We start from the raw sequence: 27,928 nt of genomic DNA, 5'->3' as shown, positions 1-27,928 counted from the left end.
CAAACCGCCTGTATCAACACGGACTTGGGTGAAACTTTTCCACAAGCATCCTCCGGTTTGCTTGTTGTCCAGAAACGCTGAAAGACTCGCGCAGCCCACCCAGGGATGCCAAATTGTCATGGAAATTAGACAACACTCACAGACTCGTCCTCTGATGGTAAAAAGGTTTATTACAGAAAGATGGTTAATACAGGATAGAATAAAGCAGGATAGAATAATGAGAGCGCTCTAAAGCACTTGTGCTGAACCACTACACTATATATGAAACGAAGCGCATGAGATAAGTCTGTGTACCGATAAGAAGCGGTTTGAGGCAGTTCAAACAGGCTTTGTCTCAGGGTCTTAGAAGATGTGCAGACGAACCTTGAACAGAAGAACATGTTTGTGTCTCTGTAAGCAGATAAACATTCTGCACTGATCTCAGTGACATGACATGGCCTTCTTAGGTGTTATCCTCAGATGAACATGAACAGAAACAAAATTATTACAAAAATAATTAAAAAAGTAATTAGAAGTAAAAGTTAAAGTAAAAATTAATAATTTCCCTCACACATGACACTCCTAGTCTCCAGACCTTATTTGCAGAAGGCAGTGTACAGCATCTGGCAGAGGTACAATACTTAGGAAAACAGTCCAAAAATAGGCAAGCAATCTGGCAGAGTTAGAACAGATGTCAGGAAGAATGCGGAGAGGAATTTTTTACAATTGAGAATTCAAAAGCTGTTCAGAGGAAACAAAAGAGTCCAGTGGTAGCCAGAGGTTGGGCAAACAGAACAGTGTTCTACAGAATATTTCATACATCTAGAACTATCACTATCCACCTGCTTTTTATTTTTCATTAATGTGTTAATAGATATAGTAACAAATTTGTTACTTGTGATGATGAAACATGACACCTAAGGACTAAATGTCGTTTCGGTAAAGTAAATATTTTATCGTAAAGTTGTGCAAACCTTTGTAGCTGGCTGTGCAATTTTATGACATAAATGATGTCAACAACACACACAGATGATGTAAACAACACACACTACCATGAGTAGATAAATGAGAAATGCAAGCTCGGGGTTGTTTTTTTGACCTTTAATCATTCAAGGCCTGGAAACTCAGTTCAGACACACTGAATGTCTGTAACTCTCTTACTCCACAAAGAACTTGAAGCTTCATCTGTCCATACTGAACTGAGTACAGGACCAGCGTAAGTAGCAGGCACTGGACCTTTTTCACAACATTTAGACTGCGTTCAGGGTCTGTGATTTGTTTTTATTGTATTTTGTTGCAGTGGTGTAAATCACAACCCACTATTATCAAAGTTTATTACATTTAGTATTGGGTTCTTATAGTCATTAGGTGCTTTAACTGATCACTTAGATTGAATGGGTTTAATCCAAACCTCAATAACTCAAAAGCAAATTAGTATATAATTAATGTCAACTTGGATGTAATGTGTTTTGTGAGAGGAAAGTTCAAGAATAAAAAGCATAATGGTTCCATTAAACAGTCAAGGTATAATTGTACACATTTAAATATTGAGCCTACTATTTGAAAAGTTGGGGGCCCAAAAATACGTATAATTTACAGTCAAAGGTGTTTGCCTTAGGACAATATGTACAGTCCAAAAGAGGGTTTCCCTACCAGAATAAGTAGGAAGTTAGAGCTGTTAATCAGTCCAATGCCCCTCCCTAACCCCCTTTTTTATTTCTCTAAAAGCCACAAAATTCAGAGCAGAAGCAGAGAAAAACAAACTGAAAAGTATCCGGTATTAGTTACGCAGGGCCTTATGCGCTTGGTTAATATTTTTTATCAAGCTCTTACAGTACTATGTTGAATTTAAACCTGAGCTTCCAGTGCTCATATTTGTGTCATATACGGTGGACTTGCATAAACAGGTTTTAGTAAACGATGCCCATCCCCAGAGGTCACATATGTCAGAGTTGGAAATGGGACACAGTCTCGAAGTCTCCCGATGCATGTGTGTCTCAATGTGGCCAGGCTGTCTATTTCCACATCAGCCCACTGCTGGAGAGCGAAGGCACTGCAGCTGTTCGAGGAAATGAAGGTAATCTGCTCCATCACCACACCTGAGCAAGTTAGAATATTAAACAATAGTCATAACTTGCACCAGAGACAGTATGTCCTTAGTGTCCTAGTGAGGCAAGGGGGGGAAGTCACTGATCCCTCAAATCATTTAGCTTTTATTTAAATGACCATACGTCCTGTCTGTTGTAATCGAACTCATTGCCACATTGAGTTTGAATCGACATAGAATTATTTAATAAATTTGTTCCTCGCTTAGGAACCCTTTTATAAGCAAGTGTGTGTGTGTTAGTTACAGGTTTCACTCATGGTGAGCATTACTGGGAGATCGAGTTTCTGGAACCTCCATATGGCACCTCTGTGATGGTGGGAGTTGGTACCCAGAATGCACTTCTGCATGCAGCAGATCGGCAATTTATCAACCTTATAGGTGAGAACTCCAGTCAGGGGACATGCACTGTGTGTGTGTGTGTGTGTGTGTGTGTGCATGCACATTGCTGGGAACAGTGGGGAAGTTCATATTAAGACCGAATATGTGTTGTTTGTCATTAGGTATGGACGCTGAAGGTTGGGGTTTGTCATATAAAGGCATTCTCTGGCACAACGGGAAGAGTAAGAAATACACAGAACCATTCTACGAGATAAACACAGTCATCGGAGTTCTGCTGGACTGCAGCGCAGGAACATTAACATTCTACCGCAATGGAGAGAACCTCGGCCTGGCCTTCTCTGACCTGAACCATGTAAGGTCATATGTACAACCAAAAAATGATGGAATCACCACACTTAAGAGGATGCTCACCTAGCTTTTTTTTTTTACTTTGTAGCAAATAAACAAATTACAGATATGACACAAAACAATTTTTGTTTAATAGCTGAACATTCTGGCTTCGTAAAACTTACCTCAAACAAATTAAATGAATTATTTTAAATAATGGCAATTTTTTTTTACCAGATCAAGTAGAGGAAAAATTATGGAATCACTCAATGTTGGGGGAAAAAATTATGGAATCATCAATAAAAAAAAATCACAATCACTACTTTGTTGCTCCTCCTCAGGCTTATTTTTCTTTGAGGCGTGGACTTTACTAATGGAAAACAATATTCTCCATCAAGCTGGTTCAAACTTTCTTGAATAGCGGTTGACAGATCATCTCACTGAGTTGATCTGCCTTTCCTGAAGAAAAGCTTTAACACTCTTTGCTCTGTGGCGAGATGCATTATCATCCTGAAGAATGACTTCATCATCACCATTTTTCTATCGATGGAATAACAAAAGTGTCCAAAATTTCAATGTACACCTGTGCATTGACTGTTGAGGTCTCGCCTGTTCCTTTACCTGACATGAAACCCCATATCATAAATAAGTGGGGAAATTTGATTGTTTTCTTCAGCCAGTCATATTTATGTTTCATTAGAACGGCGCCAGACAAAAGTTCCAGCATTATCTCTCTGACCAGTGCAGATCGATGATTCATCACTGAATATCCCTTTCATCAAATCATCCACACTCCATGACTGCTTCTCTTTAGCCCACTGTAACCTTGATTTCCTCTGTTTAGGTGTTAGTGCTGGTTTTCATTTGGTTTTCTATATGTAAATCCCATTTCATTCAGCTGATTTCTTACAGTTCTGTGACAAACACTGACTCCTGTTTCCGTCCATTTGCTTTTCATTGTTTTGATGTGCTTTTTCTGTTTTCAAGGCATATTGCGTTTGTTTTCTATCCTGACGCTTTGCCGTCTTCCTTGGCCGACCCAGGTTTTCCTTTTATAACCTTCCCATTTTGTTTATACTTGCACTAGATTTTAGACACATCTGACAGGGAACAACCAATATCTCTTGCCACACTCCATGTCAGATTTCCTTCTTGAAGGAGTTTTATAATCATTTCCATTGCTTCAAACAACTCTCTTGTTGGGGCCATGTTTCCTTTCAAAAAGTCCAAGGTTAAGGTCTGTAAGCACTCTATTTTAACTGAAGACTAATTTGCATTTTTAGACTTGTGCTGGTATTTGTTTTAGAAATGCAATATTACAAGGTGATTCCATAATTTTTTTCTTCTACTTGATTTGGAAAAAAGATATTCTATCAATTAAAATTATTTCATGAAATTGGATTGAGGTGTTTTACAAAGCCAAAATGTTCAGCTATTAAGCAAAAATTGTTTTGTGATTTGTTTATTTATTAAGAAGTAAAAAAAAAAAAAAAAAAAAAATTCTCCAAGTGTGGTGATTCCATCATTTTTGCCAGGGGTAGCATATGTAATAGTCACGTCCATTATCACTAACTTCAGTGTTTTGATACTTCCAACCACCAACTGATTTTTTTTAATAATTAGAATTTGTATTTTTTTCTCCAATATCCTGATCCTTACAACTCACAATTGACCCTGCTGTTAATTATTTAAAAAGGTTCATTTGGAGCCTTATGTGTATGTATATAATGGCATCAGTTGTATCAAACAAACAGGAAAACACATGAAACCACATTGCTTTGCTAATCCAAATCAAAACCAAGTAAGCATGTTTGGTTTCCTTGAGCGCATGTAGTAAGCATTTCTAAAAGCTTTTTTTCTTGCACATGACAACCTCATGACAGACTGCTGAGACAGCAATTCAGGCATTTAGCACGTTTTAGCACTGTATTGATCAGTGAATCTTTGAACAAAACATCTCTAGAAGTTCTAAACATATTATTCCATATAGTGTAATCTCTCTTATTTAATAGTGTATTTATTACCTTATTTGATTCTTGAGAAACACTTGCTAGTTTTACCTCATTGTTTAACTTAGTTATATAACGTAGTTGTGTTTTTCTGCATTAGTAGTACTTCCTGTGTGTGTATTATTTAAAAAAGCACTGCTCTGTGTGCAGGTTAGTGGGGCTTTGTACCCGATGGTGAGCTCCACGACCCCAGAGACCGAGCTGCAGCTTGTCATTAGATCATCTCGCCTCGCGTCTCTACAGGAACTCTGCATACACACCATCACACACTGCCTCAGCCCTGGACACATACATGAACTACCTTTACCTACTGCATTATGTCGCCAAATATGCAACTATAACACAGACATATTACACACATGCTGTGATGCTCATACCTAATGCAGTATAACAGACACATGACCTGGGATTTGTTTTCATCTTCAAGAAGCTGAGTAAAGCTATTAAAGAAGTGTTTGTATGACTTCGAAAAAAAATTCTAAATACAGCTTACAATTATGCATTTAGGTACTGATGATAACAAGCCCAATATTAAAGCTACAAATACTGAACTGCATTTTATTTTAAGAGCTAAATTATCTGTATTTGTTCATGTACTACTGCAGGGCATACTATTACACCTACATGACCTACATTCACAAAAACCCTCTACAACACTAAATACCACTGTATACATTTTATTACTTATATACCATTTATTACCACATTTACAAAAGTACAGATCTAAAAAGAATGACACAGTGAAGATGGAAGCTAAAACCTTCAGCTTTCCACCTAGAAGGTAGAAATACAGATATCCACAGCACAGGTGATCTGGATGGCACTGGGATGAGATTTACAACAAAAAGGCACAAAGTTCACAGATCTGAGCAGAGGAAGGAGACTCAAATGGCTAAAATCTAGAACACCACAATCTAACGCCTAAAACTTCAATAAGGCACACGAACACTTGGGATTTGGGGGGGTTCACTAAACGTTTTTACCACTGTTATGCCAAAATGTACACAGGCACAAACTGGAGGTTGACCTACATACACAGTAAACAATTACGTTTCAACATGGAGGCATATGACACCGCACTGAGATCGAGTAAACCCTGTTCATCCTGTGCCGTTCCCTATAAATAGCAAAGTGCATTATGGTTATTTTGTGCGTACTGGACACCTGCCTATTGCAGTTCATTGTAGGGTGTCATGAATGCACAGGATATTTTCCACTAGGCTGCAAAACTCACAAAATGGTGCACTACACAGCGAATAGGGACTGGATTTTAAACTTGATGGGGAAAAGCAACCCACTGTGCAAATATTTAGCCACCTTTCGATCCTGTGATGGAAATGAAATACAGAATAATGGAAGCTCCTTTCAGCAGAAAGCACCCTGTACCCCACAGGCAGATAGTGCAGTAGTGCGATGTTCATGGAAACATGGGGGACAGTTTCATCTATCATTTTTTTTCCCCAGAGTGTGAATAAACAGGATAATATATGGATGATATGGAATATGGAAAAGGTTCTCGTTTAATATTGAGTCCGGGGTGTTCCAGCTCTGTTCTCTTTTATAGAACACTGAATAAACAGTTAATATAAGATTATTCAGGGCAAGCTTTCAAGTCCCAAAGTAAAAAAAAAAGCATTACATTTTTTGGGTAAAAGAAGACTTAAGGGTTAGAACCGAACAGCATCACTGAAGTAAACCCAATTGCTTTCTCGGCTGCTGTAGAGGCAGAAAATATCAAATGTTTTAATAGAAGATCAACACAGCTCAGACGTCTGGTCTTGAATCTTCGGTCCGTGCTACTTTCATTCATTTCAGTAACAAATCTCAGCATTAAGCCCCAATCTAAGTGCTCAGCGTTAATAACAATAAGCTGAGCCTCTGAGGAACATGACTGAATGCAGGACATTGATGCCTACGCTCTGGATGCAGAGGTATTGACCAATTCAGGATCAGCTCCCCCTGTCCTTATGATTGTTGTCGACTCAATACAAAACCCAAATTAGAACTGAATCTAAATTAGCACTCATGACTGAAATCTGTTTATCTCTACTATATATTATAAATGTATAGCGAATGTGTGTGAAATATAATATGCAGATGTGAAGTATAACTATTTTAAAAAACCTTAAGTCTCCTCTTCAGTCAGCATCAGACCACTATAGAAAAGAAAAAAAAAAAAAAGAATACAATGACACCAAGAGTAGAAAAGATTATACAAGTACGAAATGTTATAAAAAATAAAGAACAACTGAGAAACTCCTCTAAACGTAAAAAAAAAAAAAAAAAAAAAAAAAAAAAAAAGTGTTTCAAGTTTGAGTATTAGTGCTTTACACTGGTCCATAGCTGTGATCATGGCCGATACAGGAAAGGACGTCTCTCTTGCACAGAAAAGCTTATACTCTGAATGACCTTAAAGTAATATCTATACAGAAAGGTCAAATTTATTTAAATAATCCCCAAATGATTAAAAAAACCCTAAAAAGTAAGCTATGTGGATGCATATATTATATATCTAATAATAAGGAACTGTATAATTCTCCCCCCATAACAATAACCTGATCTTTACAAATCACATTAGGGTCCAAAAGTCCACAACCGATTCTGCTAATTGTTGCTGATTTAAAAACAAGTGCTTTGAATGAAACCAAAATATAGCTGAACATCCTGTTTGCGTTACTTATTTCCTTTCCAAATTATGACACCTTTTATATAGAAGGTAATGCATAGTGTCATCTCTTCATAAATAACACCTCTTATTGACTCACTACGGTTCCTCATTTTGACAAAGGAGATATTTCTTAGTGGTGGACTCAGACTTTTGGAGCCTTCTCTACATACATCAATGCATATGTGACCGATCTGATCTGAGAGCAGAGACTATGTAAAATTTCTCTTCTTGACTAGTACCATGATAATGATAACAACGTGATCTCAATAGGATAAGCCGAAAAATCAAATTGATACTGATTGTCTGAATTATTGTCATGCCCAAAAAGGAAAAAAAAACAAAACAACATAAGTATACTGGAAAACTCACCCTCAGCCTCTTCAAATCCTGTACCTGCAACTTTCCTTCCTGACAATCTCACTCATTTTCCTTCCTGACAATCTCACTCATTTATTCAACACTCATGAATTTGGCAACACAAAGAAGCAAAGCACAAATGGTGTGGATTATATACAGAGGCAGGGCCACTGTTTTTCACTGGCTGAAAACGTCCTCGTGCAGGTCGAGCAGGGCGCGGGTGAAGTTGTTGATTGGTCCGATGGAACTGAGTGTCATGGCGGCGTCCTGTCCCCACAGCAGATTGGGGCCAAACACCACAGCCAGGTTTGTGTTGGTCATCTTGTTCATCTCGCTCTCAGCCGACACCTACAACATAAACGTCACCACAAGTCCTAATGTAATCTTGAACGTGTAATTAGAAACTGTAAATAAAAACATTGAACAATAAGCTGCACAAATGTGCAAGGAACATCTCTATATAATATATGCAGCACACACACACACACACTTATGCTAAGCTGAGCTCAGCAGTGAGATCACCACAGAGTTCAACATGCATGAAACTGCACTGGAGCAATTAAACACTGCATCTTTTCATGGCTTTAAAAAAAACCCTCTTTGTACTACTTAACATCTTTGGAGTGGTGTTTTCATATTCGCTCGTGTTGAAAACAACGCTTTAGAAGTCACAGGGCAACATGGTCACATACATTTTTTCTAAATGTTTAGTGTAAAGTCATGAGAATTTGTTTTTTTTCACTGAAATCCGTGCAGGTTGGGATGATTATCCAGAAAAATATATTTGTGAGAATATGAGTGGGACTGAAATAAAAGAGAATGTATAAGGGAATGCTCTTGCTGTTTTACTGACCTGAGCGAGAAACTGGACGAGGAAGCGCAATGATGCATAGTTCTCCTCAGGAAGTGACATCAGCATGTTTTGGATTGTAACAGCTTGAGATGCACTGTCCACCCCTGCCAAAAAAAACCACCACACACAGACACACACACAAATCATGCTTTTGTTAAGAGATAGACAATGTGTATACATACAGAAAATATCCCATCATCCCAAGTGTTTGTCCTCAGTCTGGGAGTTCTCAGTGTTTTTGTAAATAGTGTGTACACTCACTGTGAAAGGTGACAACTTCATCATAGAGGTTGTATGTGAGCAGAGGTTCTGGAAGCTCTCTGAGGAACGTCTTCAAGATTACTGCGGCTAAGTGCACGTCGTCAATCTCAAAGAAATTCACCTGCTCACCTAAACCATGTAGCCACACACACACCCTAAAAATCTATATTTACATTATAGCACATCCCTTTAAAGCAAATACTAGAGATGAATAAAACGGTAAAAGAAACGCCTGTGCCCAGTTACTGCACTGTTTTCAAAAGAGGAAGGTTTAAAGAGCAGATGCTCAACAGTTTTATGACTGTACCTGAGTTGTATTTGAGTTGGATGCTCTTCACCAGATTCACATTAGCAGAGCGCCGGAATATTCCCTCTGTTTGCAGACCTGAGAGATGGCACAGAGAAACGCTGAATAAATACACAACTACCAAGCTTGATGACATTTGCAAACCTGTACCTAATTGTGACTGTAGTCTTACAGTATTACAAAACCATACACTTCTCTTTACAAATCATAGGGATGGGCTCCTAAGCATGGATTAAGCCTAGTCTTAGACTGTTTGTTGGGAAACACCAGTAGAATGATCTATTATCTCTATAAACTTAGTCTTATGTGTCTATATGTGGAAGAGCAGCCCATGATCACATTCACAGAAAAATATTTATTTCTAAATAACAGAATTTCTGCAAACTAATCTCAGAATGTAAACATATTATTGCAGAAGATTTTGCACACCCTTTTCCTGCAGGAAAGTGATGGTGTCTCGCATCACCAGTGGTATTCCGTCCGAGTCCGCACCCCTGTCTCTCAACCTAAACACAAACACAAATCACCCAACCTCGGTACATTTAGACCATAACCCATGAAGCTGCTTCTACACAACAATATACACTAGAAGATGAACTATTAGTGATCAATTAATGATCATTATAGTTCTTCTAGATTACATTGTTGCAGTCGAAGCATGAATGATCCTTCATTACACAAAATCTCTTGATCTCTTAAACACAGAAAATCTCATGATCTCAATTACACTGCCATGATAAGAGTCAACGATAGTAATATAACAGCCATAACATTAAAACCACTAACAGGTGAAGTCAACACCACTGATTATCTCGTTACAGTGGCATCTCGTCAAGGGCTGGGAGAAATTAGGCTGAAAGTGAACAGTCAGTTCTTGAAGTTGATGGGTTAGAAGCAGTAAAAATGGCCAAGAGTAAGGATATTTGACAAGGGCCAATTTGTGATGGCTGGACAACTGGGTCAGAGCATCTCCAAAACAGCAGGTCTTGTGGGGTGTTCCCGGTATGCAGCGGTTAGTACCTACCAAAAGTGGTCCAAGGAAGGACAACCGGCAAACTTGAATCAGGGTCATGGGCACTCACGGTTCACTGATGCATGTGAGGAGTGAAGGCTAGCCTGTCTGGTCTGATCCCACAGAAGAACTACTGTAGCCCAAATTGCTGAAAACTTTAACGCTGGCTCTGACAGAAAGGTGTCAGAACACACGGTGCATCACAGCTTCCGGCGTATGGGGCTGCGTAGCCACAGGTCAGAGAGTTCTGCTGGGAAAACTTGGGTCCTGGCATTCATGCGGCTGTTACTTTGACATGCAACACCTACCTAAACATTGTTGCAGACCAAGTACATCCCTTCATGGCAACAGTATGTACTAATGGCAGTGGCCTCTTTCAGCAGGATAATGCGCCCAGCCACACTGCAAAAATGGTTCAGGAATGGTTTGAGGAACATCACAAAGCGTTCAAGGTATTGACTTGGTCTCCAAATTCCCAAGATCTCAATCCAATCAAGCATCCATGTCATGTGGACAAACAAGTCCGATCCATGGAGGTCCCACCTCGCAACTTACAGGACTGCTAATGTCGTGGTGCCAGATACCACAGCACACCTTCAGAGGTCGTGTGGAGTCCACGCCTCGATGGGTCAGAGCTGTTTTGGTTTAATGTTATGGCTGATTGGTGTATGTTTTTACAGTACACAGGTATGTATTGAGTATATATAATCAAGTTCACAAAGTCACTCACGCTGAGAGTGAAACCCCAAACTGCTGGAACGGGAGAGGAGGGCTGTGAGCCGGTGAAATTGGGCCAGGTACCACAGATGGCTTCAGGTTCATACGGATTTTATCATCATACCTGTATCCAGACAAAGATAAGGTAACCGTCATGTACGATCCATTAAGCAGGGTGTGCATGTATGGTTATGCCACAGTGAATGTGTATGGTGTGTAGAGTCTTACGCTCTGACTCGACTGGGAATAACCAGCTGATCACACTTCACTATCTCCTCCAGTTCACTCAGGTAGTTCACATAGTGGACTTTACGGCCAAATTTGAAGCTGTGGACCACACACACAAACACACACATATACCTGTAAGACCGAGGGAATATGCATACAGCAAGCCTTTACATGTTACATTTGTGTATTTACAATGTATGTGGAGTGTATTTCGTCTTGACCTGATCAGTGGTTTGAAGAAGATGAGGACAGTTCTGATAAACAAGGTGGGATGGACAATGTAAAATGCCTTAATGTTCTTCTTATACCTGATAAAGACAAACAGAATTCACTGCACCAGATGTTCTGTATTATATCCATAATATGTATATATATCCAGAGTTCACACAATGCTGTAAATATGTATGCGCATATATATATATATAATGTGTACATCATCACTTGAGGTTCCTCTTTCCTATAGAACACATTAAAACTCACTACATAGAGGTTCAGTCAGTGCGATCTGATGGTGACCTACTTTCTTTCAAACTCGCGGTAGGCATCTCGTAGCCAGCTGAGGGACAACTTGTTCTCACTGGTCATGCCATGGTGGAAGTAGATCAGTGTGTAATCACTCTCCACATACTTATCCAGGGTCTGTTTTAGGTACCTGCAATACCAGAGGTCATATCAGGCAGTGATATCTCAGCAGTTAATGTTCTGTGTTAATGATCAGAAGATTGTGAGCTTGGTTCTCAGGAAGCCACTGTTGAGCTCATGACAGCTACATAGGGAGCAAAACACGATGGGGTGTGCTGTTATAGGAAAATAATCAATGACGGGTTGGGGTCATGCGGCGTGCTGTGAAGCATTATATTCCTGGAACAGCACATCCTGAAGTGTTTTATTCTCTTATACCACAGTACTTCGCAAACAATTAGATTTTATAATGAATTGAAAAACGGCACCATGCTTTTAATGGTTTAGAGCTACATTTTATGTTGTGGGATGTCAGCAAAACAAGTTAGTTTCTGTTATCACTTTGATTATAGCAGCTATAAACAGCTGCTTCCTCACCAGCCTCTCTTTTTTCCTCCCTCTCTCACTTCACACGCAAATACAGCTCGTCATGTTCCCGAGAACCCAGATAGCACAAAGTCCTCCATACTGAAGACTCTCACGTGGCATAAAACGTACTGTTACAAAGTGCTTACACCCGAGAATCCTTCCAAAAACATTTTTAAAAATGTCTCCTTATAGAACATGTCGACAAATCGATGCACTGATTCGCCTTGCAGTCGGCAGTACTGGCAGAGCCGTGCTGTTATAGGCAGTGAATCAACACCTGATGAGTTGACGATTTTACCAGTGTTGTAGTATAAATGACTGCATTCCACCTCACTCTTGTGTTACTTTCAGAAAAATAAATGTAGCATACATGTAACAGAAAACGTTATCAAATAATTAATACATCTCTCTACATTCTGTGTATAAACAGGGGTGGACAAATCATAAACTCATTAACCAGCCTACTGGGCAAAAAAACGCTTTAGTAAGCTTGTCCAGAGTGTGCTATATGTGTGTGTAAAACTATAAATAGTCTGGAGTTTGTTCCTCTTTAAAGGAAAGTGTTCTACAGTGCAAGTGCACTCCAGCAAGCACTTTAGAGGAAGAGAGGAAGTCCTATTTCCACACAGTTAAAAAATGTTCAGAACAAAACAGAACTAGAAATTTACCCACATTAGTCATTCACTTCAATAACACTGAACAGTGTAAATTAGACGCTTACATCAGTAACATGTGGTGGTTTAGCTGATGCTGTGGGGGCATGCGACATGCGCTGAACACGATCACTTTTCGGCCGAAGTTATCATCACCTGCACAGAATACGGTTGAGAGAGAGAGAGAGAGACGGGGAGGTGAGGAAAGTTCAGTTAATGATTCCTGTTTATTTAGCATACAGTAATACATATATAATTGATGGCTCACCTGCCACTTCCACTATTTGATGCCTTGCGATATCATAGAAGGGATCATCCCATGCCAGGTGAGAGCCTTCAGTGAGACTCTTAATAACTGTAGCTACCCAGCAGAAAGGGTTATAATATTAAAGTTAATTTGTGCAAAAATACAACCACATGAAAACACTCAACACAGAGACACATCCTGTGCAATGTACCATGAAGGCATTTTTTAACTGTTTAACTCAAAGCACACACATCTCTAAAGTATAAGGGTGGTTGAATTATATCAATTAATGGTTAAATTACACTGTTAATGATAAAGTTCTTAGACCTTATGCAGTTTTATTCCATGTTCAAATTATATAGTTGGGAACTAAAGAAATCATAAAACTGTTTATAAAACTCTTTATTGCCTGAAGTTGTTTTCAGTTAACATGTTTCCTGTTTTTTTTCTTCTAAGTACAGGAAATGCTGAAATTATTCTCTGTTGTAATTGCTGATACAGATGCTGATACAGACAGCAAAAAAAAAAAAAAAAAAAAAAAAAAAGAAACGTCCTCTCACAATGAACTGCTTTTATTTCCAGCAAATTTCTTAACATGTGTAAATATTTGTATTAACATAAAAAGATTCCACAACTGCATTCGACATAAACTGAACAAGGTTCACAGACATTTGATGAACAGAAATGGAATAATAAGTCCCTGAACAAAGGGGGGTCAATATTAAAAGTAACCGTCAGGATCCGCTTTAAGTACTACAGTGCATCTCATCCTCATGGACTGCACCAGATTGGTCAGTTCTTGCTGTGAGATGTTACTCCACTCTTCCACCAAGGCATTTACAAGAACTCGATCACGTCTTGGGGGACACATGTTTACACGCAATTTTCCATGGCGAGGACGATCAGCTGTCCTTCCTGCCTCCCTGCAGCACTGTCTTAGGCGTCTTACATTACAGACATTGCATTTTATTGCTCTGGCCACATCTGTAGTCCTCATGCCTCCCTGCAGCAGGCCTATGGCATGTTCACGCAGGTGAGCAGGAACCCTAGGCATTTTTCTTCTGGTGTTTTTCACAGTCAGTAGAAAGGTCTCTTTAGTTAAGTTATTGTAACTGTGACCTTAATTGCCTACCGCCTGTAAACTGTTCCACAGGTGCATGTGCAATAATTGTTAATGGTTCATTGAACAAGCATGAAAAACATTGTTTAAACCCTTTCCAATAAAGATCTGTAAACCTTATTTGGATTTTACAAAATTATCTTTAAAATAATGTTTCCTGAAAAAGGGATGTTTCATTTTTTGGTGTTTTTTTTTTAATACAGTAAAACAGTAAAAAAGTGCTTTTAAAGAAATCCACATGGAATTTTTGCAGGTTACCATATTGTCTTACCTTCCCACTGCCTCCAGTAGTTGATGAATAAAGGAATGTGTGAGAATGTTTAACTCATGCAAACAAATGTGCTGCCAGTAAACACATTCACGTGCATTTAGACACGACGCTTCTGAGGAAAAGTCTAAATGACATGAAAAGCAAATTCTGAGCAACCACAGATGATGGGGCTGCATGATAATAAAAAGCCCAAGGGTCATGGAGACAAATCTATTCTTTTCGTTTCTCCTACATGAGCTGATTCAGGAATACAGTGGATAAGTGCTTATTTCCCCCTGGCACTGCTGAAGCAAACCCTCAACCTGTGCCCACACTGGCAATGATGCAACCCAAAAGAAGGGGCCAGAGGTCATTTAAGTTCAATGCGAGTTTTCTTTTCTTATCGTCATTATTTGTCAAACTTCACCTTTTTTCCATTTGCTAGCTGTAATGGGACGCTAGCGACGCAAATTGAGAGTGATGCAAAATATTACACAGTACAGCTGGCCTGAACAAAGTTGTACATACTTCAAATATTTGTTGGTGTTTTCTAATGACATAATAATAAATATCACATTTATGCTTGATAATTAATCAGAATTTTAAGCATGTTCATTAAAAACACACCCAGTAGGTGGCAGAAATGCCTTAATTAACGTCTACCGGTGATAGCACAGATTACCTGAAATCAGCCTTGCACAGAGAAAGAGAAAGTAACACAAGCATATGAATCTAAACAAATAAGTCAATTGTGTGACGGTGCAATAAAAAAAAAAAAATGAACATCAACATTAGCCAGGTTTCTTTTAGGGAACTAATGGCTTATAGTGTGAGAATACCTGTTTCACTAAATGTGCAAAAGTAACAAGTAAAATAAGTAAGCTGAACAGGGGATTTGTAGGTGTTAACCTTGTGCTATGGATTCAGTCACCCAACTTTATACCAGTCTTCCATTCTGCTTTTAAACTTTTTAATCTGTGTTTTGGTGAATCCAAACGGCTCAAATCCAAACACAGAGTGCAACACATAAGATGGAGAAACCATGGTGCATTAATGGGATAGTAAGCACGAAACTTAACAGAGAAACAAATGCCAACATAACAAGTGAATACTCAAGTATTCAAATTATGTGAACCAACCGTAATTATTTGGGTTTTTTTTTTTTTTTTGTTTCCGCACGTTTGTTCATACTTGCAGCTAGTTCATGATACTTGCTAAGCTGTTTTCACAGTTATATTTGGAGACATCAAACAAGTCCGTCAAATACAACGAACATAAAAAGTCTACACACCCCAGTTAAAACGTTTTTGTGATTGAAAAGGGAAAAAAAAAAAGAAGAATCCAAGAGAAATCATGTCAGAAATATTTCCCAGCTTCATTGTGAAGTTACAATGTATAAAATTAATCGAAATACAAAATCAGAAACTTTTTTTTTAAAGTAGGAAAAATAAAAAAACTTCCAACAACCTGGTTGTGTAAATGTGCACACCCTTTTATAACTGGGGATGAGGCTGTGCTCAGAATGAACCAATGCCATTCAATCTCATGTTCACATGTAATTACCATACAGCTACAAGGGAATTATTCGGATTAAATGCAAATAAAGATCAGCAAACAGAGTGTAGGATTTTCTACACATCATCTCTGACTGCTGAAGCCATGGTCTGCAAAAAGCTGAAAAAGCATGTACAGGATCTCACTTGTTGAAAGATATCGATCAGGAGAAGGGTATGAAAGAGTTTCCAAAACATTAGATGTACCACGGAACACCGTGAAGGCCGTCGTCAACAAGTGTAGAAAATGGAGCACCATAGTGACATTACCAAGAACAGGACGTCCACAAGAGAAAAACTTACCAGAGAGGCTACCAAGAGACCTACAGCAACATTAATGGAGCTGCAGGAATATCAGACGAGTATTGATTACTCTCTGCATGTGACAACAATCTCTCATGTTCTTCACATGTCTGGGCTACGGGGGTAGGGTGGCTAGATGGAAGCCCTTTCTGGTCTGATGAGACCAATTCCAAAAGATATAACAACTCCATATTTCTAAAAGGTAGGTTTGGTGCAAAAAACCACATAATTGAGAGAACACTATACCGACGGTGACGCATGGTGGTGGCAGCATCGTGCTTTAGGGCTGCTTTTCTTCAGCCAGAACTGGGGCTTTTATCAAGGTGGAGGAAATCATGAATAGCTACAAATACCAGTTGATTTGAATGCAAAACCTTCAGGTGTCTGATAGTAAGCTGAAGAGGAAAAGGAATTTCACCTTTCAGCACGACAATGACCCAAAGCATACGTCCAAATCGACAAATGGCTTAACCAAAAGAAGGTCAATGTTTCTGAATGACCTAGCCAGAGTCTAGACCTGAATCCAACTAAAAATCTGTGAGGTGACCTGAAGCAGGCTGTGCACACCAGATGATCAGGACAATCTGATATTGTCCTGATGTAGAGTGTTTTTGCAATGTTTTAAATAAAAAATATTGCCAAACCTAGATGTGCCACGCTGACAGACCCTTACCCAAAAAGACTGAGTGGTCTAGTAAAATCAAAAGGTGCTTCAACAAAGTATTAGTTTAGGGGTGTGCACACTTATGCAACCAGGTTATTGTAAGTTTTATATTTTTCTTTTTCCCATAAAAAAAGTGTTTTTCAATTTATTTGTATACTTTGCAATTTCACCGTAAAGATGGGAAAAGATCCGACGTCATTTTATCTTATTATTATTATTTTAAATGTCATTCTTTTACTTCACAAAAACCTGCCAGTTTAACATGTGTGTAGACTTCTTTTATTTCCACTGTAGGTGGTAACCAATGCAAAATATTGTTTTCGAATAATCCGGTCATGAGTAGACTTAGCGCATAGATACATTTTATCCACAGACATTTCTATATCTGGGAGTCATCTGATCTGCTGTCGCATGGGTGGTGTTGCTTATGGTCTTGTACGGATATGGCACTATCCCGGCATTACTAACCGCCAGTAAACTAAAGATACGAACACCCACTAGGGAACAGAGTGATGTGAGGCAAAACATTTTCCTCTAGTTTAAATGACAAGAACACTGAACTTAGCTCTCAACTTCAGCACGTGCAGGCCTACAACTAAACATACAACACACAGCAAAACAGAATCTTCTGATTTAGGGTCGGAGTTGCACGTAATGCTAACCGTTACACTGCTGTGATCTGCTGCAGGTCCATAATGCATGAAAACATGACAGCCATAAAAAAAAAATTTTTAAAAACACGATCAATTGTTTAAAGCAGTGCGAACACTCACCAGACTTGCTGATGCTGACTGGGTCATCCTGTGGCCACTGCTTTTCTGGCACCAGTTTGAGCTGGTCGAGAGCCGCACTGGGAGAATCGTCCCCCCCCAGCTCATCGTGCAGATCCACCAGCAGGTCTGAGGACATGACTGTCCTCTATAATACCACACACAGAGACCTGCCAAAACACACAAAAATTGACTTTGACGATACTTTTCTTTAATGCCTAAAAAGACAAAAGATTAAGGTGCTTTTTTTATAATTATGTAAAAATCAACAGCATAAATTTGTAATTATTAAAACATTAAAAAAAATACATCACCATACCAACAATATCTCAGAAAATTGCACTGCATTTATCTACATTTATCATGATATATCTACATTTATCACGATATCGATATATATTATATCGATATATCGTCCAACCCTACTTATGATTGAATGATTTAAAGCTGCCGTATGGAACTTTTTTTTTGGTAAAAAATAAATAAATGAACAAAAATAAATTTTTGAGCAAGTATTAATAATAAAAAAAAATCAGTGTTCAAAACGGTCTCCTTACCCCGATTCGCAACGATAAGCTTATAATAATGATTCATAATTTGAGCTGTTGGGTCGGATTTCACATCAAATTTCAGTTTGACATCATCCGCCTTTGCGTGTGTAAACAGAAAGAAGAAGAGTGCACCCACTACTATATCACGTGTGTGGGTGCTGAGGATGGTGGAGTGTTTTTGCTCAGAATTGAAACTTGTCATCTAGACGGCTGCTTTAATCTGGATAGCTCTAAACGCAATCATCGTTGGCATCTGGGGAATCAGCTGTTGTCAAAACCAAGTCGCCTCTACTCTTAAAAAAATAAAAAAATAAAAAAATAAAAGAAAAAAACGTATCCACCACCACCTCCGCTGTCAAGTATTGGAGCTAAATTACAACCCAACCTCACAGCATCAGATTCATCCGCACAGAGGAGCAGCATGGAAGCACGACCACACAGAAAAAATATAACTCAGCAAGTAACTTGCAATGTTGCATTTCAAACAAAGATGGTGATAGAGATGCAAAAAGTTCTGAATTTTGGTTAACATCGACAAAAATTTGAATTTGATTAAATGCCAAAACTAATATGAAAAACTATCAGTTTGGATTTGACATTTTCTAATCCTATACACGAACATATTTTATCAGAAACGCGCACACAGGAACAGTAGTGCAGGTGGTGAGCAGCTGGCTCTTCACTCACCCACTGGTGAATGGAGCCTTTATTAAGCTTCTTCAAATCCACAAACTAATAATGTTGCTGTTCATAGCCCACTTCTTTCTCACATGTGCGTGCACACACACACATGTACACACGCACACAGGAAATCAAGCTGCTCTATACACGGGGTGACAAGTGGTAAAATTTTTGCTGAGTTTTTCGTCATTGGGTTAAAGGAGGGCTGCAGGGCAGAAACCACACGGATAACTGTGAGCTTTTTAAACATCACAGATTTGATGTGACGTCTGTGAATTCAGAATAAGATGATTATTTTAGAAAAACAACACATACTACAAAAGACAAAAGAGCATTAACCCATTCCAAAGCTGAAGAAAGTGTGTGCGTGTGTGTCTAGCTGCAAGCACTTGCTAGAATCAGATACTGATCGGCTGTGACATTTGGCTTCTTTTTATATATCGTGAGCAGGATGTGGGTGTTGTACGTGCGTGTGTGTGTGTGTGGGGGGGGGGGGGTTGGGGACAGCATGATGGTTGCTGAGGCATAAACAGCATCTTCACACATCAACACTTCATGTCTCGTCATTACTGAAGAACTGGAGCAGTGTGAACACGAGCACAGATCTATAATTGGTGCTTCACAGGACACAAACACTGCTAGAATGCGAAAGACCAAATAGCTTAGATCAAGCTTTGTGAACTTGTACACAAACCACTTCACACAACATTTCCAGGTCTTTGATGTTCACATACCAACTGCGTACTTGTTGGTATCTAATATGTAAAGAATACAGCACGAGGCATAAGGCATGCGTTTACAGGAAAATAATCAGAAGTGACCTGCTGCAACCCCTACATTGATTATTTACCTCCATCAGCACATCCTGAAATGCTTTATTCCACTTACACCACAGCAATTTACAATAATTACAGTTATACATTTATGAATAAGCAACATCATTCTTTTTAATCTTTATCAGTCCCTCCAGGAATTTGCGATTTTTCGAGCACAGGAATGAACACAAAACCAAGCAAACGCCGCAAAATTTTCTGCAGATTTGGGCCAAGACAGGTCACGTGACAGCATTACAACGTGAATTCAGCCAAAGCCCTCTTCGATTCACCTGGGTCGAACAGGAATACAGCTAAAAGGTCTCATTTACCACGAAACATCACTGCGAAATTTTGTGCAGTTGAAGTAATTTTCCATGCAAAAAACTAAAGCACAAAAAAACTCCACAAGTTGCATCGCAAATTTTGATAAAAAGTCGCAGCACACTCCAGCATTTATGGCCGCAACAGTCACGAAAAAACTCCTGTACAGACTGTTTATAGTTATATTTAACGTTGTGGAATGCCCATGAGACAACATTATGTTATAGCAGCTATAAACAGTCATGCCCTCACCGGTCTCGCTTTTTTTTCCTGGAGAAACTGGAAAGTACAAAGTCCAAGGCTGTTTTTATGGCAAATGTGGAGTTCACCCAAATTTTGTGATGATCCAAGAACGGCCCTGAAGCCCCGCGTATTTTCGAACGATAAAATGCTAAAAGTGCCACTGCTTGTGAAAGCATGACCTGGCCACAAGCCCTCTCGAACGTTTGGTTTCAGATCTTACAGAGAAGCGCATCCGCTTGAGATTTTAGACATGTCACTGGAGACTCGACAGACACGCTTTACAGTGAGGGAGATGGATAAAAATAGTAATACTTTCCAAAATTACAATATGGCAAACAATTCAAATCATAAACCTTTTACACTTACAAGTCTTTATTTAAATAAGATAACACTACAAGGTGTCCCAAAAGTCTCCACACATAGGGGAAATTAACACATTTTAAGTCTTCCAAAATTGTATATACTTAGATTACATTATATTTATTTTTTCTGATTTGTATTATAACAGCAATTTATTTATATAATATTCATAATATAATCTTTAAGAATGTCTTTGACAAAAGAAGACCGTATTGAAATCATTCTAATGGCTGGATCAGATAGCTGTTGCAAGGTTGCGATGGACATTAACAGGAAACACGGAGAACACATCACACATGACGCTGTTTCCAAATTTACTGACAAATTCAAACAGACTGGAAGTGTTGTGGACCGACCGAGATGCAGATGTCCATCCACTGATGAAGGCACAACTGACATGGTGCTGACAAACACAGTCCCACCAGAAATTCATATCTGCCTCTTGTAAAGTTTGAGCACCAACAGTTCCCTACAGCAGTGCGAGCGAACTTGACCTGGATAAAGTGGTTTAAGACAAATGAATGATGGATGGGATGCGTCTAATTTTTCACTAGTTTGTTTAAAAAAAAATCTGCACTGAGGGTGTGTGGGAATTGTTTTTACAGTTAGAAGTGCCCCTAACTGCACAAAGTTTGGTAACCACAGACTTAAAAAATAAATAACAATAGATTTAAATAAATAAATAAAATCCCAATAATTATTCCCCCCCCCCCCCCGATTTTTTTTATTTGTCACATACACTGAGAATCATGGTTCTGTACACAGAAGAAATGACAAATCATACATTCACAGCTTCATTTAATCAAAAAACAAATAAATTCATCACATAACGTTAGAAAGGGGGGGAGGCCGACATTGCACAAAATGAGTAATAAGGGAGGCGTAAATGTTCTCCAAGCTCCAATGTTCTCAAAGATGTGCACAGGGTCCTCATTAAACAATGTTGTCTCCATTATGCTGGCTTCCAGTACTGGGGAATTCAGTTGTTCTGTTATGATTATTATTACTGTTACTGCTGCATCCTACTGATGCTGCTTTATTTCCCTCTACTATTTGCAGTGGCTCCTGAAAGCCAGACATAGGCTGTGGTCTTTCCACAGCTTTATTGAAGCATCTCAGGACAGGACAATGCCCTTTGTAGAAGTTCCATATCAAAAGTGCCACTAATAACAGTGATAGGATGATGACCATAGCCCTGAGGATCAAGAGAGTGTTCAGCTGTTCCTGCAGCGGTGGCAGGACTGAAGGATGCCCCATGTAGTTCCCCAGTCTTAGCTCATACGTAACAGTTTGAATGACGTAGTCTTTGCCATTGGAGGACTCAACAGAGGTGCAGGTGTAGTGGCCGGCATCGCTGTCCGAGGCAGTGAGGATGAACAGGCTGTTGTGATGAATGTGGTACATGTTGGGAGTTTTCAACTGGGTGATCATTTACACGCCAGTGCACTTGGGCGAGGTTTGATCCCGGCTGGCACGGCAGCCTGACCACGTTACCCGGGTAGAAGGTTTTAATGGTCTTGGTGCTCTCGACTGCAGGACGATGTGTAGCATGTCCATCTCTCAGACTCTGAACCACTTTACTGTGTGTATCTGGGTCAATGCTGTTTACAGCAATGCAGCTGCTAGTGTTGAGGTTCCAGCCGCAGTAGGGGTCTCTGGCCAGCACACAGTCTATACAGGAAATGTAATGGCCGCATGCGCTAAGTGACATCTGCACCGCTGCCTCGTCTGAGCCTGCATATAGCTGACCCATGGTGTTGGAGAGGTGCAGTATCTTCACTGGCTCTGAATGCTTAAAGAGCTGCACCTCTTCTATTATCACCATCTCTCCGTCATAGTTGACTGCTTTCAGAACTGAACCGCTTGCTGTGCCTATAAACATAACCTGATGGCTGCTCCCATCCAGGGAGTAGTGCTGGCCACCACGATACGTGTAAACGCAGCTCCTTTCTTCACGAGTAGGGGTTGCTGAAAAGATGGTTTCACTGCTTCATCCATCAGTGGCTTTTCTCTCACAAACTGAAGGGTTTTATCAGGCAGGTCCAAGGACGTGGAAATCATTTTCTGCCTTGCATCATTGTTAATACAAGCTCCGGGACGAGGGTCAGGCACGTCTCTGTTGTACGTCACCCATTTTGAAACAGATTTGTCATTGTACAGCATTTTGAACTTGCCTTCAGAGAACACTTCCCTGATGATCTGTATACTGTAGGTGCACACTGCAGAGTACTGCGACATGTCCATCTGAGGAGTGAAGACTCCGTAGAACACACAGGCTGTCCAGCTGCCTGGGCAGAAGAGGAACACAACCTGTATGATGTAAGGAAGTCTGGTTTGAAGGACAGGACAGTCCAGATGAGCCTTTAGGAACGATGTCCATTTCTTTTGCAGTGTCCGCTGTCCTCCCATATCCCCCTTACAGACGCGGGCCACCCTTGACACGTCCAGCTTATTGTAGGAGTCGTACTCCATAGCTGTTTCACTAAAGAAGAGGTAAATCTTGTCATCATTCCCCTCTGGGTTTTCCTTTCCTTCAGCCACGTACTTCATGCCAATGAATTTGGGTTCACTGAGCCAGGAAGGGTTGAAATCAGTTCATATAGTGTCATTAGAGCTTTGCATCATAACTGGTTCAGAGACCAGGAAATTCATAGATGTAGCAGAGTACAGCTCTCAATCAACAAATTCAGAGGTGTATCTCTGGAAAGGATCAAATGGACACTTTCCCTTCCCTTCATGCTGTTTACTTTCCAGAGTCAGGTTACCCTCTGTATAAGACATATAATCACAAGTTGGACTGAAAGCATAGGTACCACACACATACATCCTGCCGTCTAGCATTTTATGAAGGATCCGGATATAGTTCTGACACTCAGTCTCCAAATTTTTCCCTTTGTGTGAACATATCTTCTGGTTGTCTGGAGTCACGTCCCACTTTACCATTGCCTTCTTGTGCGTGATGTTAGTGAGGTCCAAGGCAAAGATGGTCTCTCAAGCTCCCAGGATGAGCACACCAATGTCCTCCCTCAGGAGCATGGCGGAGTAGTTCCACACTCCCTCCTCTCACAAAACATGTCCTCTGTTACTGTTCAGAGTAACTGTTTTGCGTGGTGTGCTGTACAAAGGCAGAACCTGGCCAGAAGTCAATACGGCTGTCCCAAAAAAAAACAGGATGAGGAGGAACATGTCCATAGCTCTTCAAGTCTCTGTTACAGCACAAGGCCACTCTTAGTCTCTCAAATGGTCACGCTGTAAAACACTGGAATTGTCAGCACTTCACAACCTCAGCCTCACTATGTTACTTCTCTTTTACAGTCAACAACGAGATATATAGCTTGGTTTAATTCATGTAGGATGCCTCTTCAAAGAACCAGGAACCATGTGAAGCCATCTTCAGAGGACGAGTCTGCGAGGGTTGTTTAATTTCCAGAACAATTTGAAGCTTCTCCTGGCTGGGCTGCGCGAGTCTTTCAACTTTTCTGGACAACAAGCCACTATAAAATCCCAATAATTATTTTTCAAAAGTTTAATACTACTTAGTTTTGATATTGTGTCTGAATTATGAACCTTTAGGACAAGCCTGCTGTTTAGGGTAATATTGCTCGACTGGTCATTTATGTATGTATGTATGTATGTATGTACATATACACACACACACACACACACACACACACACACACACACACACACACACACTTCAAAAATGACCATTCAAGCAATATTACCCCAAAAAGCAGGTTATATACAGTGCTGTGAAAAAGTATTTGCCTTTTCTTGATTTCTTCTGTTTGTGTGTATATATCATACTAAACTGTTTCAGAAATGAAACGAAAAGGCGGCCTGAGTAAACACACAATACAGTTTTTGAATGATAATTTTATTTATTGAAGCAAAAAAATTATCCAATAACAACTGGGCCTGTGTGAAAATGTTTTGCCCTCATAGTTACTAATTCCCCAAATCTATTAAACTGCATTTATAATGTTGTTCAGCTGGACTAGACGCAATCAGGCCTGATTACTGCAAACCCTGTTCAATCAAATCAACACTTAAATAGAACTTTTTCAACAGCATGAATTTGGTTAAAAGGTCTTACCCAGTAACGCACTGTGGCAAAATCTAAAGAAATTCCAGAAATGAGGAGGATGAAGGTGATTAAAATACATCAGTCTGGGAAGGGTTACAAAGCTATTTTAGAGGCTCTGGGACTCCAAAGAACCACAGTGAGAGATGATGTCTCCAAATGGAAAAAGTCCGCACAGTAGTGAACCTTCTCAGAAGTGGCTGACTTACCAACATTCCTCCAAGAGCACAGCAACGACTCATCCACGAAGTCACAAAAGACCCAACGACACCATCAAAGGACCTACAGGCTACATTGCATCAATAAAGGTCACTGTTCATGACTCAGAAAGACACTGGGGAAAAATGCCATCCATGGAGGAGTGGCGAGGTGAAAACCACTGCTAACCCAGAAGAACATTAAAACTCGTCTGTATTTTGCCGAAACATCTCGATGATCCTCAAACCTTTTGGGAGAATGTTCTGTGGACTGATGAGTCGAAAGTGGAACTGTTTCGAAGACAGAGGTCCCGTTACATCTGGTGTAAACCAAACACCAAATTCTGCAAAAAGATCATCATACCTACAGTCAAGCGTGGTGGTGGAAGTGTGATGGTGTGGGGATGCTTTGCTGCTTCAGGACTTGGGCAACTTGCAATAATTGAGGGAAACATGAATTCTGCTCTCTACCAGAAAATCCTAAAGGAGAATGTCCGGTCTTCAGTCCATTAGTTGAAACTCAAGTGCAACTGGATTATGCAGTGAGACAATGACTACGTTTACACAGACAGCAATAATCTAATTATTGCCCTTATTCTGAGTAAGACAATATTGTGAGTTGAGCTGCTTTCATAATACTCCTTTCATGTTCCTGTTTTACATGTTATAGAACATAGCTTGATTAACTGCACACGTCATTACGTCCCCTCGCCACGCCGTCCGACGCTCCCCCCAGAATTTCACGCATCAACATACAGTTGGTCTTCGTTATGGCACCGTATACAGTTTTGGGTGTTTCATTTTTAATTTTACGAAAGCTTCAAGTGCAGTTAATTATTTGTCGTGCTATACGTGCAAACAGACGACTGCTTGAAGCCGTGGGCTGCGTCCTAAACCGCGTACTTACCTACTATATAGTACATAGAAATAAATGTATTTCACCTACTATATAGTAGGTGAGAACGCGGTTTGGGACACAGCCATGCTCTCTTGTTTGCCGTCAAACGCTTGAGCACTGCCGTGTGTGTACGTGTCCTGTTGCAAAATGCGGTGAAAACTCCCTCACGACGTTAATAGTGTGATTAAGGTGTGTACATGTCTGTAACACACGTCGATAATGCGACTAAAACAGGAATACTCCACATGTCTTAATTCGATTTGTGTTTACTTCGAGTGTGACTTTAATCGGATTAAGGTATTCAATAATCGCTGTTTACATGCTAGTTTCTTAACTGGAGTATCATCTTAATATCAGATTATTGTTGTCCATGTAAACGTGCAGAGTGATCCAAAGCACAGGAGTAAGTCCTAGTCCTAGAAGTAGGTGAAAGACTCCAGTTATCGGAAGCGTTTGGTTGCAGTCATTGCTCCTAAATTTGGTATAAACAGATTTTAAGTTTAAGTTGGGCAATTAGTTTTTCACATGGGTGAGAGGTGTTGGAGAACTTTTTTTTTTTTGCTTCAACAAACTAAATAAATAACTGTATTGTGTGATTACTCAGGTTGCCTTTGTTTTATGTTGTATTTCGTTGCAAGATTTAAAACTATTTAGTAGGAGATATACACAAAAAACAGAAGACATCAGGGTGGGGGAAATACTTTTTCACAGCACGGTATATATACACACACACACACACACACACACACACACACAGTATATATAAACATGTCGGATATTCATACACTTCATATTTTCTTCAACATTTCCACCTACCTGTAGTTATTGCAAAACTGAAGCGGTTATTGCAGCAAACAGAGGAATTAATGAAGAAACTGCACCACTGTACTCTGTGTGTGTGTTCGTTTGTGTGTGTTAAATTTACTCACTGAACACACAGTGCTCAGTCTTTAGCACACAAATAACATGTGTATTGTGTTATTAAAGGAATAACAGCCCGAACCCGAGACTTCTCGAGCTCCAGAAACAAAGCAGCAGAAGACTAGCAGTAACTGCTGCGTGTGTTTATTATGACTGAGTCACATTTTTCTGGCATCTGTCCCGCAAGGAAAACACCACACACTGTCCATATATTGTTTACAATTCTGTTACTCTTAACTCGACCCTACACTAAAACAAGACATTAAGTACACATACGACTTTAACCACTTGAACTGTTTGTCATCATTCGCAGTGACAGAGACAGTGAATCAGGCTAAACAGGTTTGCGTTAGCTAGCAACATGTTTCGGTTTAACTGGCTGGATACATGTTAAACTACCAGCAGCAGTTTTCCTCTAAATGCAAACAACAGTTTGAGGGCAGTGAATAAATACTGCACAGAAAGCCTAATAATAAATAATAATAAAACCTGGAATGAAAGCTTTACCTGATGGTCGGAGATTTCACAGCTGTGCCTATTCAGCTATTCATCCAGCACTTCCGGTTAGAGCCTGCCAACATGTACTCCACCATAAAAGCCCGAATTTCGACAGACGACTGTGTTGTTGTTTTGTTTTTATAAATAAATAACACCCACCAACGTATTATAGTTTGGATTGGAGTTAACAGATGATCTGCATTTAAGTAAAGCATGAATATCATTACTCTACTGTACACCTCAGTGACTCAGCTTGACTTCACAAATTGGTTGTGCAAACATTTATTTGCTTGTGTGTATTTTATTCTCTATAGAAAAACAAATAGAATGAATGGAGCAGAATGCTGCGTCATAATAATAATAATAGCTAGAGGTAATTTAGTCTAGACAGTCCACCTGTATTGTATTTTTGGGAGGTGGGAGGAAACCGGAGAACCCTTACCGAACAGGGAGAACACACACAGTAACAAGCTCAGAATAAAACCAGGGACCCCAGTGCTGGGAGGTGCACTGCACCACTGAGCCACTCTTTATTTGTTTATTTAAGTTAAGATCCATCCACCCATCCATTTTCCATACCACACA

At 39.7% G+C, this 27,928-nt stretch overlaps 2 protein-coding genes and 1 pseudogene across 6 annotated transcripts; 1 reads left to right on the top strand and 2 right to left on the bottom strand.

Annotated features, from left to right (window-relative positions):
- Window positions 1–17: 17 nt before the first annotated feature.
- Window positions 18–6,945, top strand: si:dkey-23n7.10 (SPRY domain-containing SOCS box protein 3). Of its 5 annotated transcripts, XM_053616462.1 has the most exons (6): window positions 20–157; window positions 1,094–1,195; window positions 1,887–2,056; window positions 2,327–2,464; window positions 2,587–2,777; window positions 4,912–6,945. In XM_053616462.1, exons 3-6 carry the CDS (start codon window positions 1,900–1,902, stop codon window positions 5,140–5,142), a joined length of 717 nt encoding a protein of 238 aa, XP_053472437.1. In that variant the 5' UTR covers window positions 20–157; window positions 1,094–1,195; window positions 1,887–1,899; the 3' UTR covers window positions 5,143–6,945. The 5 variants fall into 5 exon arrangements, with proteins under 5 accessions (XP_053472436.1, XP_053472437.1, XP_053472434.1 ...); XM_053616461.1 differs by lacking the exon at window positions 1,094–1,195 and having other exon boundaries at window positions 18–157; XM_053616459.1 differs by lacking the exon at window positions 20–157 and having other exon boundaries at window positions 876–1,195; window positions 1,914–2,056; window positions 2,333–2,464.
- Window positions 5,423–27,541, bottom strand: arhgap1 (Rho GTPase activating protein 1). The gene is made up of 13 exons (XM_053616457.1): window positions 27,353–27,541; window positions 17,778–17,944; window positions 13,136–13,228; window positions 12,936–13,023; window positions 11,685–11,816; window positions 11,386–11,472; window positions 11,165–11,263; window positions 10,950–11,060; window positions 9,637–9,713; window positions 9,208–9,285; window positions 8,901–9,029; window positions 8,640–8,743; window positions 5,423–8,134 (listed from the first exon to the last, which is right to left on the bottom strand). Exons 2-13 carry the CDS (start codon window positions 17,911–17,913, stop codon window positions 7,964–7,966), a joined length of 1,305 nt encoding a protein of 434 aa, XP_053472432.1. The 5' UTR covers window positions 17,914–17,944; window positions 27,353–27,541; the 3' UTR covers window positions 5,423–7,963.
- LOC128602573 (semaphorin-4E-like) lies at window positions 21,490–25,403 on the bottom strand (annotated as a pseudogene).
- Window positions 27,542–27,928: the final 387 nt, after the last annotated feature.

This window comes from Ictalurus furcatus, chromosome 27 (assembly GCF_023375685.1).
Source record: "Ictalurus furcatus strain D&B chromosome 27, Billie_1.0, whole genome shotgun sequence".
Taxonomy (NCBI): domain Eukaryota; kingdom Metazoa; phylum Chordata; class Actinopteri; order Siluriformes; family Ictaluridae; genus Ictalurus; species Ictalurus furcatus.
Note: the sequence above shows the minus strand (reverse complement) of the source record. Positions and strands in the feature narration are given on the sequence as shown.

Coding starts and splice junctions, on each gene's coding strand:
- arhgap1 (XM_053616457.1), bottom strand. CDS start 17,913: ATGTCCTCAGACCTGCTGGTGGATCTGCACGATGAGCTGGGGGGGGAC. Junction 11,061..11,164: donor ATTCCCAGTCGAGTCAGAGC/GTAAGACTCTAC, acceptor GTCTGGATACAG/GTATGATGATAAAATCCGTA. Junction 9,030..9,207: donor CCAACTCAAATACAACTCAG/GTACAGTCATAA, acceptor TACATGGTTTAG/GTGAGCAGGTGAATTTCTTT.
- si:dkey-23n7.10 (XM_053616458.1), top strand. CDS start 1,122: ATGTCTGTAACTCTCTTACTCCACAAAGAACTTGAAGCTTCATCTGTC. Junction 1,196..1,913: donor GAACTGAGTACAGGACCAGC/GTAAGTAGCAGG, acceptor GCCCATCCCCAG/AGGTCACATATGTCAGAGTT. Junction 2,057..2,326: donor AGCTGTTCGAGGAAATGAAG/GTAATCTGCTCC, acceptor TGTGTGTGTTAG/TTACAGGTTTCACTCATGGT.